The 15,173-nt window shown below is 41.7% G+C and overlaps 1 protein-coding gene across 2 annotated transcripts in view; it reads left to right on the forward strand.

Annotated features, from left to right (window-relative positions):
• Positions 1-15,173, forward strand: part of ALDH18A1 (aldehyde dehydrogenase 18 family, member A1) — a 36,814-nt gene that overhangs the window by 14,190 nt on the left and 7,451 nt on the right. For both annotated transcript variants that reach the window (XM_004680592.2, XM_004680593.2), the window contains exons 7-12: positions 2,953-3,077; positions 3,760-3,904; positions 4,443-4,516; positions 7,705-7,798; positions 10,600-10,820; positions 12,722-12,859. In XM_004680592.2, the coding sequence (XP_004680649.1) occupies positions 2,953-3,077; positions 3,760-3,904; positions 4,443-4,516; positions 7,705-7,798; positions 10,600-10,820; positions 12,722-12,859 (797 nt within the window). The remainder of the gene's footprint in view (positions 1-2,952; positions 3,078-3,759; positions 3,905-4,442; positions 4,517-7,704; positions 7,799-10,599; positions 10,821-12,721; positions 12,860-15,173) is intronic.

The raw sequence follows: 15,173 nt of genomic DNA on the forward strand, positions 1-15,173 counted from the left end.
CTGCACTCACTCTTCTCACTTTCTAAACTGTTCCGTTTTACATGTTGACCCACAGAGAAAATGGTAATTGTGTCCAAATTAGGCCAAACATACAGAACCTTACAAGTCTCCCATCACATTCCCAGAGGTCCGGTTAGACTGTTTAGTTATAGCCTGCACCCAGGCAGGTAAACACAGCAGGACTTGCTCTCCAGCAATATAAGGGCAGACTTTCTAGTGGAAGCAGAGGCAAGAGTAGATGAATTGATCTATCGCTTGCCCATGTAGAGAGTAAATAGTGCCTATTCTGTGTGACTGTTTTTACTAAAGAACTCTTGGAGCGTGTTTCTCCCCCTGTAACATTGTAGTCTTGGGGTAGGAACAGGTAAGTTCCACTCTGAGGAAGAAAGCCTTTGGGCTAATCAGGCAGATTTTTATTAAATCTGTACTGTTCACAAATGCTGTGGGCTCTTTTAATTGTCAGTTTATTCAATCCTTGTTGCATCTCTGAGAATTAGATAAGTTAATCTAACTATTAAGAAATTAGGAGAAATTGGGGCTCTCCCCAGTGGCACTACGGGTTGAAGCACAGCACTACGACTTCCTGCCAGGAAGTGACCCACACAGTACAGCAGATCTCTCCTGCCTCGCCCACTGCTCCTCTCAGCAGTGTACTTTGTTGATCCACCTGTTCTATTCCCCACTCTGTCTCTGGTGAATCCTTTTACCTCTTGCACCTCTGACTTGTACCCTAGTTTTGTATACATAAATAAATCTTTAAAAAAGAGATTGAAAATTAAGTTTGCATCAGTTAAATGGTATAGCCAAATTCACATATGTAGTACTTGGCAGAATCCTGTGTCAAATCTAAATCTATTCAACTTAAAAATCTTCCCTCTTTCCTATACTATCCAGCAAGATAAAGGATGTGAGGTTGAGAGCTCAAGATATTTAAATCCAACTTGAACTAGATACTACTAAATCGTGTTTTTTTTTTAATGTATTTATTCATGCATACAGAACTGGGGTACAAGCCAGAAGTGCAGGGGCGGTGAGAGGATTCACCAGAGACAGAGTTGGGAGCAGAACAGGCTGGCTGAGGAAGGTACACTGCTGAGGGGAGCAGCGGGCGGGTCAGGAGAGGTCTGCCGCACCATGTGGGTCACCTCCAGGGCCGGGGATCAAATTCATGCTGAAGTGGCATGAATTAGCTTCTTAGTGCTGCGTTTACCTGCTGCGCCACTAGGGAGAGCCCTAATAAATAGTTTCAGTACAACTGTAGACACCAAAATTGTTCATAGCCAGGCCTAAACTCTTACCTGTGATTAGTTCAGTTATCTACTAATGTTGATTTTAGAATAATACCGGAATGTTAAATGTGATTGTACAGGATTACCAAGGCTGCTAAAAGGGAAAAAGGAGAGCAAGCAAAATATTAGAATGCAGGAACCCTCCAAATGTCTCTGAAGAAGGTTTGGCTTAGATTTGTGCAGCCTAGCCCGTACTGTTCTAGGAAACCAAAACAGCTTGAGTCTAAGTCTGTGCTCTCACAGTGCAGTACCTCTGAGGAGAGCCCAGCCTTCATTCCTGGAGTCTTTGGAGTGCTGGATGGAAGTGGACAGAGTTGTAAGAGAATATTGTTTATATCCCTGAAAATTCTGTACTGAGCACTGACTTTCTTGCTCTTCTGTTTCCCTTACTTCTAGAAAGTGTGTATATAGCAGGGCTGCGTTAAGTTTTGGAATAAAGTCAGGGTATATTTTTGCATGGGAAGATCCTTAAATTAAAGCCAAACCAGCACAGCTCAAATGTCCTTCAGCTTTCCCCTGGCCATGAGCAGTTCCTCTCTGTCTCTGTCTCCTCTAGGCCTTTACTGGACTTTATCTTTCCTCAGCACCCTCTTATCTCTTACCCCATTTCAAGGCTCCAATGTGCTCTTTTTCAAATTGAAATTGTGAGCGGTTTTACTCTTGGATAGTATGTGTATAACATTTCACATAGCTCATTTTTTTTTTAAAGATTTATTTATTTATTCATACAGAACTGGGGTACAGGCCAGAGATACGGAGGGTGAGAGGATTCACCAGGGACAGAGTCAGGAGCAGAACAGGCAGATCAACAAAGTACACTGCTGAGGGGAGCAGTGGGTGGGTCAGCAGCGGGTGGGTCAGGAGAGGTCTGCCACGCCATGTGGTCACCTCCGGGACAGGCTGGGATCGAACTCACGCGGAAGTGGCTTAAGCTTCTCAGTGCTGTGCTTTAACCTACTGCGCCACCAGGGAGGGCCCTCACATAGCTCCCTTATGTCACACTCTCCAGAGCGTGGGCTTTATGGTGATAAATTCAGACACTGCCCCGAGTCATGGCCTTCCCTGCTGACCCAGCCTGACCTTCATAGGGCTTTCCCATGACATGAGGCTGTAATTAATGGCTATTTCAGGATTTTATATCCTGCTTCAAAGAGCACTTCGGAATTACTGAGAACCTGTTCACATTTCAGCCCACTTGGAAGTAATTATAGTAAACAGCATATAGCTGTTGCATTATTTTTTGCAATAGTTACTTGTCATTTTCAGCTGTATCCTTAAGGTTCAGCACTATAAGTAGCAATGGCAACTTACCAGTGGACTCTGGGCAGGGATAAGAAACTGTCAAGGATTTGGCCATACTGTGATGCTGGCAAATATTCATTTACTGAGCCAGTTTATCTTAATTTTAAAATAAATAAAAACAGACATGCTTAAATGTAGATGTACAGTAAGCACTGGCCTGTAGCTAGGTAGCCAGGCATAGCAGTTTGTAAGGCAGGTCCTCCTGGGGCTTGACATGGACCCCTTGTTTGCTCTTCAGTTCGAGCTGATTAAGCCGCAGAACTCATCTGGGTGAGGGAAGTAGACAGTGATCAGCAAGCGCCAGAGACCTACCTTGGGGATACCACTACAGCAGTATCACCCACTCGTCCCTACTTTCCAGGTCTCTTTGACAGCCCACCAGGGTCAGATGATGCAAAACTCATTGATATATTTTATCCTGGAGATCAGCAGTCTGTGACATTTGGAACCAAGTCAAGAGTGGGAATGGGAGGCATGGAAGCCAAGGTAAGAGTCTTTGCCTTCATGGCCTGCAACAGTATTTTATCATTTTTACTTTGGTAATTGTTTGGGAGCTAATGATTCAGATATTAGACTTGTACACTTACATATGTATTTAACTACATAGAGGTTTAATGCCTGTGGTATGCCTGTGTACACATCTACACATGTCTGCACATGTATTCTTTTTATTAATATTACAGTGTGTTTATATTATCTGCCCTCCTTAAGGACAAGGACTGTGTGTTTTATATAATTCATACTAAAATACTTGTTTATTAAATTTTCAAAGAAATTTTCTCTCCCATTAAGTGCTGTAAGAAGTTATACATGGCAGAGATGAAGACTCTTTACAAAAGCTTAAAGTACTAAGGGCCTGATTCACTGAGCTGTTCTGAGTTGAAGCGCAGTGAGTCAGGTGCTGAGTCCTGGGCTGGAGCACCATGGACAGAGAGCGACTACACACAGGCCGCGTGGCTCATCTTTGGGCAGCACGTGCCAAGGTGGGGCTGGGAAGCGCTTGGCCCCGCGTGTACTCAGAGCTCCTCAGGCGTTGAAGACGTTCCTGTACTTACTCGCTTTGTTCAGTGCCGCATTGTGGTTTTTATCTTCTTGCAGGTTTACAGAGTGAGTGGCTAACCCCTACAAAGGTCTGAATCTTATATTTGGATCTAACCTCTCCCATTAGGTGAAAGCTGCCCTCTGGGCTTTGCAAGGTGGTACTTCTGTGGTTATTGCCAATGGAACCCACCCAAAGGTGTCTGGGCATGTCATCACAGACATTGTAGAGGGAAAGAAAGTTGGCACCTTCTTTTCTGAAGTGAAACCTGCAGGTAAGTAGTCAGAATCCCATGCCTGTGATTGATGGCTAATGATGTCACGGCCCAGGTGGGACTGAAAACTGAGTTCTCACCTAGGAGTCTGGATTACAAAATTAGCGTGCTAATTTATGACAACATGGGAATGTTTGAAAACTCTTTGCAAAATTGGATTTTGGTTTGTTTTTATAAAATTATATTCAACTAGGTCTCCTCCCCCAAATCTCTCTAAGTAGAGGAATATAAACGCTTGTTTTCTACAAGAAATATTTGCTAGTTGTGCTAGTTGCCAGGTACCAATAAGCACTAGAACTGCAAAGATGGAGCTGTGGTATGTGTTCTCCAGTGTTCACAAAATAAGGCTAGAACTGCAGTGCACTAGAGAATGGGAGCCACTGTGGCATGGAAAAGAACTCCAGGAAGCAGAAAATTTATAGTTCACCCCAGAAAATAGGCAAGCATTTATGGACATGTTCTTTTGCCATTTTACTGGTCAGAAACAAGGGAGAGTGAACTGACATTCACAATGGGGTGTCCACAAATGTACTTTCAGGGCCAACCGTCGAGCAGCAGGGAGAAATGGCCCGATCTGGAGGAAGGGCACTGGCCACGTTGGAGCCTGAGCAGGTAATCTTCTTCACTGGGAGTTTTGCTAGGGGTTTTGTTTTTTTGTTTTTTGTTTTTTAACTATCTAATGTTTAGAAAAACAATACCCAATAGAAGAACTTTTTGTATTGTATGTTCTCCCGCCCCCTCGTCTAAAAACCCAAGTGTAAGATTAGTATAATTTTTTTAATTTATAAAAAAATAGCTGAGGCCCTCCCTGGTGGCGCAGCGGGTTAAAGCACAGCACTGAGAATCTAAAGCCGCTTCCGCATGAGTTCGATTCCCGCCTGCCCCGGAGGAGACCACATGGCGTGGCAGACCTCTCCTGGCCCGCCCGCTGCTCCCCTCAGCAGTGTACTTCGTTGATCTGCCTGTTCTGTTCCCCACTCTGTCTCTGGTGAAGCCTCTCACCGCCCCTGAGCCTCTGGCCTGTACCCCAGTTCTGTATGCACAAATAAATAAATCTAAAAAAAAAAAAAAATAGCTGATAGCTGCCTTACAGGAATTTCACTTTTTAAAAACTTCGATTAGTTTTGCAAGAGTATTTTTGAGAGTGTTATATATAATCAAAGACACCTTTAAGGACTGTTTATTAAATAATGAAACAAATTATTCAGTGTAATAGTGACTATAATACGTAGTTGCAGAATTTTGTTCTAAAGCATGTTTTCTTTAAATTGAGCTTAAAATGGCTATGTATATTCAATATACAGATATAATCTAATTCTACTAGGCTCAAATGAAAACTCTAGACCACAATTTTTCAATTAATGGTAAAGATGGTTTTGAAGCTATGTGTAAACTAGAAGGAAGTAGCACAGTGTTAAAAGCTGACTGCCTCTTAGAGTTATTGTGAGAATTAAATGAGTTCACTATTCATGACAAGTATTTAGAAGAGGGCCTGGCACAGAATAGATGCTATATAAATGTACATTGTTTTTATGATTTACTTATTTAATTTTTTAAGGTTTATTTATTTATTTATACATACAAGAACTGTGGTGTAGGCTAGAGGTGCAGGGGGTAAGAGGATTCACCAGAAACAGACTGGGGAGCAGAACAGGCAGATTTACTGAAATACACTGCTGAGGGGAGCAGTGGGCAAGGCAGGAGAGGTCTGCTGCGCCACATGGGTCACCTCACTCAGGCCATGTGATAGCATGTGATAGCATAACACTTTACCCCTATACCACCAGGGAGATCCTATTTGTTTAATTTTTAAAAAACAACTTTTATTGTCTCTGATAGGATTGAAGCTCTTTGGAAGCTGCTGAGACTTCTGCTATTAAAAATTACAGAAAAGCTAGAAATTTTTATTTTTAGACTTCCCCTCCTACCCACCATCTTCTTTCATTCTAAGATATTTCTTAAATTCTATTTCCTCCCTTATAAAATGACAGTTCTCTCGTGATGGGACTCTGAAATGACTTCATGCCGTAACAGTCCTGGGATTCTTTGATCTTGCCTTCTGCTTAAACAAGAAGGTTAAGATTATTTGTGTGAAATTCTGTGATCTGGAATGGTACACTTTTAGAAGTGAAAGGGGCATTAACCAAATAGTCCTCTCTCTGAAAACTAATTCTTTCTCTTAGCTTCAGTTAGTGGAGGGTTGGTTTTATATGTAGATAGTTCTGTTAATTTTCAAAGCAAGTCATGCTGTGAGGTTTAATATAGTCAAGCCTGCTGATTCCCTCTTTATTCCTAGAGTCCCACAGAGTTAGCTGATTTGCATGTCTGATTCAGATTCACAGTGCCTTTTTAATTTTTCTCTTACTTTCATTTTCCCTTTTGTCTTTTCTAGACCAAGGCTTAGTTTTTCATCACTGTGATGTTTTTATCAAAAATACCATAAAACAAAATGAGACCATGAAAGCTACCTATTTCACCCACATACTGGTCATGGAAATGTAGGAAAATTATTTATCCCTCTCCAGGTGACCCCTCACTCACCTATGATATGAAACCTGCTCCATCATTGTAGCCCTGCTGGGTCCACGGTGACTTAGTCACTTGAACTAAAGACAATGATGCTAGAAATGCAAGGAGGTCAGGTGGAAGCTGGGGGTGGCTGTCCAAGGACTGTGTTATTAAGAATGGATTTGAGGGTGATGTGTATTGGTTTCTTCTGGGGAATGCTTTGATCTGAAAAAGGAAATGAAAATGTGAAATAACTCTGAGAAAGGAAAGCAAGGAAATACTACTTTTCTTCCCTTAAAGCACCCTTTACTCCTGTAAGCCCCACACTGACTCACATGTCCTATCTGGGTGGGTAAGATTGGGATTGCCTCAAGCACCTTTTCCCCTTTTATTTGAATTCATTAAATAACTGTCAAAAATAAACGTCAAAATAAAACTTAGATGCAAGAACTTACCTGGGAAATAAACTATATAGCAAGTGATAGTAAATATCACTTAGTTGCGTCATATTGATTCAAAGTGCTGGCCCCTAACTCATGACAGATTGTGCTGTTTATTATGCCCCCTCCCCCACTGCTGGACTGTTTCGACAGGAACTCTGCTGCCACCTTACAGCAGGAGGGCTATGAGGGCATGGAGCAGCTTTGCAAAGCAAAAGCTGCTACTTGAGTGGAAGTTCTTGTGCCATTTATTGAAATCATACGGGCTAATAAAAGCTGATCATACTGATCATATGACAGTGATATGAGCAATAAAGTACAGAAGGTAGAATTGGAATGGGGAACAAAGTCTGACAAGAAACAGAGAAGGGGACATCATGGCCATGTGTCAAGAGACATATCTGCTGACATTTTTGGCGTCAACCAAGTATGATGCAGATAGTCATGTAATCAGGTCAACAGCAGCCTAGACATTCCCAGTCCTGCCTGGAGGTAGTGGTATGGGCTGCACTGTAGGCCATCAAGGAATGCTCTGCTGTGATTTTCAGGCAGCAAATAGGTCACAGTTGCCCATGAGAGGCCAGCTACTAGCCAGCTCACACTGGGCCTTGGCTTGCTAATCATAATAATCAGGTAAAAGAGGAAGAAAAGAAGAACGGGAGAGATTAGCGGAGGGGAAAGAGGTGAGCAATAATGAAAACTGACTGGCACGAAGTAAGGAGATTTCAGACATGACCCTGGATTTAAGGGCAAGGAGGCCTGGCATGTTCAGAGGAGATGGTTCACAGGTGTGACCTACATTCTTGGATTTACATGTTTGCTTATTTGTTTAACATTTCTCCTTCTTCCTAGAGAGCAGATATTATCCATCATTTGGCTGATCTATTGACGGACCAGCGTGATGAGATCTTGTTAGCCAACAAAAAAGACTTAGAAGAGGCAGAGGGTAAAAATCTATCAATTTAGAGTCATTGTTTCAAAAGTTTTGGTTTTTGTTCTTTATTTAACAACAATTCTTATGGTCTGTAGAATAATTATTGTTTTAAAATATAGCAAGACATACAACATTGCATTGTATATTATGCATCATTTTTTAAAAGATTATTTATGCATACAAGAACTAGGGTACAGGCCAGATAGAAGTGGGGTGAGAGGATTTACCAGAGACAGAGTGGGGAGCAGAAAAGGCAGATTACTGGAATACACTGCTGAGGGGAGCAGCGGGCAGATTAGGAGAGGTCTGCCGTGCCATGTGGGTCACCTCCCTAGCCAGAATCAAACTGGTGCTGCAGGGGCTGTGGATAGCTTCATAGTGCTGCACTATGCACCCAGGGAAGGTCCATATTGTGCATCATTTTCATTGAGGTTAGGTGGTAGTGTTCATTGGACTGTTTCAAACTCCCAGATACTCTAGTATTACCTTCCAAGTGGGCTTTTTCCATGCCCTGTAGCTCACACGCCATTGCTGCTAAGATCAGTTCAGGACAAAATAGGGAAATATTCATGATCTCGCAGATTTAAAACACACAGCTAACCTTTATTGAGACTTTTCTATGTTGCCAGGAGTTGTGCTAAGGATTTACAAAAAGGGTGTTATTTTATCTTTACAATATAATACCTATAAGGTAGCTACTATTTATTATCCCCTTTTACAGCGGATAGAACTGAAGGACAGAGAAGTTACCACTTACTAAAGCCAATAGCTAGTTTCTGATCTGCAAATCAAACCAAGATGAATTATGCATGTAAAATATTGTAGAAATGGTGTGTGCCACTTGTAAGAAAATAGAGCTTATGTCTTAGTTAATGAGCATGTAGTCTGCCTAGAATTAGCATGCCATCCAGAAATTTTCCTGGGTTGTTTATGGTGGAGTGAGTAAGGTGACTGATTTCACATTTCAGGCAACAGACTGTCTATTCCACCCTAAAATAATGTGGGTTGATGTTACAGAGTTTAGTATCTTTTCTCCTGAATAAATATGCCTTAAATTAAATATCCAAATTAGTGGTATTCCTTTCAAAGAAAGCTTGCAAGACTCATGAACATGATTTTCACTCCTTAAAGCATTTTTGAGCCATTATTTTGGAACTTAGAGTTTTTGCAGTATTAGGATACATTGCCTGAGGTGGGCTTACCCTGGGACTTAGAGTACCAGGTGTCTCTCTGGACATTCACAAGGATGCACAGTGGCTTAGGAACAAAGCCCTGGGTATGCCTGTGCTTGTAATTCCCTGTGATTTAAAGGTAAGCCCACCTCAGAAATTGTATCTTAAGAATTTTTCAAGAGGAAAATAGTTCTATATGTAAAAATGCTGACAGCATTACTATTTGATAACATAGGTATGAGTGCATTAAGTTGTATCAAGTTAATAAAATATTTGCTAATATAAAATAATTTATGTAATATGGAAAATGTGCAGTTGTCATGATATGAGAAACTAGAATGTAACATCTAATAATAGGCTATAATTAAAACCTAATTTTTGGGCCCTCCCTGGTGGTGCAGCTGGTTGAAGCATGGCACTGAAAAGCTGGAGCCACCTCAGCATGGGTTCGATTCCCGCCTGCCCTGGAGGTGGCCTGCGTGGCCCGGCAGACCTCTCCTGGCCTGCCCGCTGCTCCCCTCAGCTGTGGACTTTGTTGATCTGCCTGTTCTGCTCCCCATTCTGTCTCTGGTGGGTCCTCTCGCCGCCCCTGCGCCTCTGGCCTGTGCCCCAGTTGTGTATGCATAAATAAATAAATCTTAAAAAAAAAACAACTGATTTTTAGCACATGGCGAAAAGTGGAGCAATTTGATATAATTGGTGGAGAATGATGCTTTAATTTCTTTTTAATATAAGGTTAATTCCACCCATCTAAAGTAGAAATCTTAATTTTGTTCTGGTGGGTGTGACTGCATAAAAGAAAGGGAAATTTTTCAGGGTCACTTTTCAGCATTAACCATAGTAATAACTTGTGATATATCCTGAGTATGTATGTATATACTCATATATGTATATACACACATATGTAGAGAGATTCTCACCATGCTTACTATTCTATTTAAATTTGAAGAAAGGTCTGTATATGAACTTACCATAGTTGTTGACATGACATTGTATTGTTTTTCTTTGAAAAGAAAGCATCTGCATTGCTTCTGATTAATATAACAGTTCACTTTTTATAAAAATTTTATACAGAAGACAAATAGAGATCTAGCAAAAAATACTGTTTTTGATGCCTTCCAGAAGTCAGCCTGTGTATATGTATAAATGCCTGCTTGATAAATAGCATATCATCCCTGCTTCATCGTGGTTTGCTCTTTTCACAAACTAAATCCCAGATTCATACATTAATATGTGAATACATATATATCTATTTACTAATACAGGAAGATACAAGATGTATTTATACATATCATGTATAACTGCATTGTAGTCTATTGTCTGAATTTAGAAGGCAGAAGCCATTTTCTTACTATTACAAGAATGCTGTGGTGTGTATCCTCATCACATGCAAGTTTCCCCAAGTAAATGATAAGTTTCTGGAGCTAAAATTGCTGGCACACAGGGAGTGGGTGTGTGCGCCTTGGCGTGACAGTCTCCCAGGCTGCCCCAGAGGAGTTCTGCAAGTGGCATGTCCGGGACCTCCCGAGTCCCACATCTGCCCCCACAGCAGAGCTACATCTCAGCAAAAACAGCAAGAACCTACTCTACTTTAGACCTTCTAGACTTACTGCTTTGTCCTGTACTCCCCACACCCCACAGGGAGACTCGCAGCGCCTCTGTTGAAACGTTTGAGTCTCTCCACATCTAAACTGAACAGCCTGGCCATCGGCCTACGGCAGATTGCAGCCTCCTCACAGTGTAGTGTGGGACGCGTTTTGCGCCGGACCAGAGTTGCCAAAAATTTGGAACTAGAACAAGTGACTGTCCCAATAGGAGTTTTGCTGGTGATCTTTGAATCTCGCCCTGACTGTCTACCCCAGGTATGTGACGGACACCTGCCATGTGTAAGTGGGCGGATTTGAGGAAAAGTATCTTTTCAGGATTGGAAAGATAAATCTCCCAGAGATACGTTTTCTACTTCCTTCCTTTTCTTTCTTTTCAAGTGAAACAATCATTCACACAAAGATAATTTTTAAGACTTTATTCTGAATGTAATTCATATTATTGATCTATCCAGTGATTCTAAAGTAGATGTTTATATGTCCATTTTACTGTTGAAGAAACATAAGCTTATAAATGTTAATGTTCCTGTCACTCTTGTAAGGGTGGAGCTGGGCCTTGAGCCAAACAATTCTGGCACACCGCCACAGGGGCACATCTGATGGTGTAGCTCGCTGGTGCTCTTTTGTTCTGATCACAGAGTCCCGACTAGCCTTCTCAGGATTCAGATAATAGCTGTGTTTACCCATGTGAGAAAGACTCCTTTTTTTGACAGTAGCAGTGTCACAGATGGTTCCTGTAGGTATACATCTCAGGAAAAAGGGCTTTCAAGTAGTTAATGAATACAGCCCTCTTCAAGGGACTTGGCATAGCACAGGCTGATGTGGAGAAGGCCTTGCCAAGCAGTCACACCGGGAGCACAAGTAGGTGTTAGCGGACAGCCTCACAGTTGCTGTAAATTCTCCCACAGACCTGGGGCCATTTCCCTACTGGATTTCTTTCTTCACTCTCCAGCTCTTTCTTCACTCTCCAGAAATCTCAAAAAGAAATTCTTAAAAACATAAAAATGATCCTCTTTTTACTATAGGGCATAGGAGACCATGCGAGTCCAGAGGCTACAGCCTGATGTGACCCGAAACCAGCCTGTTCACCAAGAGACTCTCGTGCCATCAGGGGTCTGTCTTCAGCCCTATTGGTCTTAGCACAATACCCTGCAGCTCCCACCCGTCTTGCAGCAATGCCCCAGCGAAAACTGCAGAAGTATAGGTGGCCAGTAGAAATGGAAACTAAGTCTCTCAGTAGATAGTGTCCTTGAAGATTCTCTCTGTTGCCTTTTATCTGATACTTCACAAGGAGAAAGGTTTCTTCTTTAGCCAACCCTGAAGACAGGTCTTAACCCTGAAGACATCACAGAATCCATGAATCCGAAAGGGTACATTAGAATTCTGTGTGTTTTGTGCATTTACAAAAGTTTAAATAACTTTTATAAGGCATCTGTGAGCAACAAAAACAGAGTAAGAAAACACTAATCTGATGATTAACATGTTCAGGCAAGGCTTTTTTAGTGACGTTTCTTCCACCATGTTACAAAATCAGGAGGATTTTCTTTCATCCCAAGAGCATACTGAAAGGTAAGCTTCAGGCCTTGGGTGACCAGGTCAGTGTCATAACTCTATTCTGAAAGGATAACTAGCCCTCCCCTTGGATAGCCTTTCTTTTCTTCCCCAAACAGGCATGTATACCCACCAGTCTCAGACGCTTGGGGAGTGCTAGCCTTCTCCAGGTTCTTCACAGCAATTATTTAGAGCTGTCAGAACAATCGCGGAGCTAGAGCAGGATGATCAGAGGTACTGCAAGGAGGCAGCTTCTCACCCCCTTTCCTCCTCTGAGGCTGAAGGAAGGGAACCATGCAGCCCTGGCTGCTTATCTCAGGGCGCTTGCTAATGGTGCCAAGAAAGCCATGTAGCTAATGCCAAAGATGAAGGGTTTTGGCTGTGAGGTAAAGGCTCCTAGTCCTGCCTCTTAACAAGCTTTGTGACCTCGCCAAGTCACCAGTCTGGGCTTCAGAGTAAGGTGAGGGATAAACAGATACTTAGTTCACTGGAATGTTGTGAACAGTAAACAGGACGGGCCTGATAAAGTGACTAACACAGTGCTTAACACAAAAAAATGCTCAGTGAAGGCTAACATTTGTCTCTCATTCCTCTCTGTTCGTGTGCAGGTGGCAGCCTTGGCTATTGCAAGTGGTAATGGCTTGTTACTCAAAGGAGGGAAGGAGGCTGCACACAGCAACCGGATCCTTCATCTCCTGACCCAGGAGGCCCTTTCAGTCCATGGAGTCAAGGAAGCAGTACAGCTGGTAGGTCCCTGGGAATGAGCTAGGTCAGCCCAGAAAGGTCTAGATCAATCTTGGTGAGTGTGAAGCACAGGTTGGGTCCTATCAGGCCAAGACACTTAATATGGGGAGACTTGAGAAGAGTGGTGGCCATGTGGCTGCTGACGTTGGTTAATGCCAAGGGTTTCAGTGACTTAGCAAGATCACTCTCACAAAGCTGTGGTCTAGCACTGCTGATTTATAAGAATGCCCACCAACCCTTCCTCCTTTGCAGGAATACCAGACAGACCTACAGTGAGAGGCACTGATTCAGTTCACTTAGAGTGATTGAGAGCAAGTCAGATGAGGTAAATTCTATTGAAGTTTGTCATAAACCATCATGCAGTATGGAAATATGAGGTCGTTCTATTGTCACTGTTATTGTGATCACTGTTTTTACCATTTTTGTCATGCTCTTTGGCTATCCAATGAACTTTCTGAACTAGAGAGAACTAGCTACAATTTATTGAACACTACTGTGGCCTGGGAACTTTTCATCAGTCACCTCATTTGATCCTCAGAACAAACCTGTGAAGAAAATAGCATGAATTACCAGGTCTGTTTTATAGACAGGGAGAAACAGGCTCATAAGTAACCAGTCTCTGGTAGAGTTTAGGTCTGATCTAAGCTGACGCCAGACCTGCCCTTCCCTGTACCGGCTCCATCACTATAGAGTCTGCTGGCACCTAGGAGAGTGTCTACAAGCCTCTGCTTACATGCCCCTGACGAGAATCTGGGGTTTTCTTGTAGCAACAGTGCAGGGTAGAAAACACACAGGTTTTCAGTATTCACATCGGATTTGTGCTACCATGTTCTGACTTAATTCTTAACAGTTTCTTCTCCCTTCTTCCTGTTGATGCTTGGCATAAATACTGTAAAGTACTAATCTTGTGTGAACAATGCTAAGGTTTTGTCCATGTGTATATACACAAACATAGCCACCAGCTATGTTTGTAAGGCAGGGATCAAATTCATGCTGAAGTGGCTTTAGCTTGTTAGTGCTGTGCATTAACCCACTGTGCCACCAGGAGCACTGCAAAGGTTTTTTTAACTAGTTAAATCTTGTCCCTTTTTACTAGGATATACTCACTATCATACCTTCAGGTTTGGTGGCATTAGACTGACCAGAGGAATTTTGGAGATCTGGTGAAGGAGTTGTATTTTAGTAAAGGATATTGTTAGGTGGGATATATATTATGCAGTTGTTTCTGTATATAGTTAAGTTAGTAGTAGCCTTCTGACATAGGTATGACTTCTAATCTTGTTGACCACTGTCCCAGCTGCCCTGTGATTTATAGAGATAGGGCCAGGGTTTTTAGGAACAAAGACTATGAACATGTCCTGTGTGATACCAGAAGTTTTTAGGCAGATAAAGAGAAGCATGATTAGGTATATAGTGTCAGAAAATAAATCTGGAAATATTTTCTAACTCTTAGAGTTCATGTATGGAAGAAACTCGATAGAGTTTTTTTCTTCAACATATTTTATAGTTTCAAGGCCTGATATCATGTCTTTGATCCATTTTGAGATACTTTTTGTGTAAGTATGTGATAGTTATCTAGTTTAAATCTTTTCCATATGGCTGTCAAGTTTTCCCAGTAACATTTGTTGGAGAGACTCGTCTTTCTCCAGTGTATCCTGTTGGCTGCTTTGTCAGAGAGTCACTGCCTACGGATGCATGGGCGTATTTCCAGATTCTCAATTCTGCTCCATTGGTCTGTGGATATGTCTTGTTTCAGTACCATGGTACTTTTGATATTACTATAGCTCTTGTCTAATGTGAAGTCTGGGCGTGTGATACCACACTCCTCTCCTCTGTTGTCAGGAGCTTCTATTCAGGGTCTTTCATGGTTTCATAAACATTTCATTAATTTTTGTCCGATTTCCTTGAAGAATGTCACTGGAATCTTGAAGGGATTGCATTGAGTCAATATATTGCTTTGGATTGGATGGACATTTTAACAATGTTAATTGTTCTAATCTAAAAGCATGCATCTTTCCCTTCTTAATAATGTTTTATAGTTTTCATTGTATAGTTACTTCACTTCCTTCATTTCGTTTACTCCTAAGTATTTAATTCTTTGCGTTGAAAGTGTGAATAAGATTGTTTTCAAATAACTGTTTTCTTGAATTTCTTTCTCTTCTAACTCATTGTTTGTTTATATAAATATAGCTGACGTTCACAAATTGATTTTATATGCTGCTCCTTTAAAAAACTGATGTTTTGGAAGCAGCCCAAATGCCCAAAAGTAGATGACTGGATAAAAAAGATGTGGTACATATATACAATGGAATATTA

This window comes from Condylura cristata, unplaced genomic scaffold (genome assembly GCF_000260355.1).
Source record: "Condylura cristata isolate star-nosed mole 26May11 unplaced genomic scaffold, ConCri1.0 scaffold00011, whole genome shotgun sequence".
Lineage (NCBI taxonomy): Eukaryota > Metazoa > Chordata > Mammalia > Eulipotyphla > Talpidae > Condylura > Condylura cristata.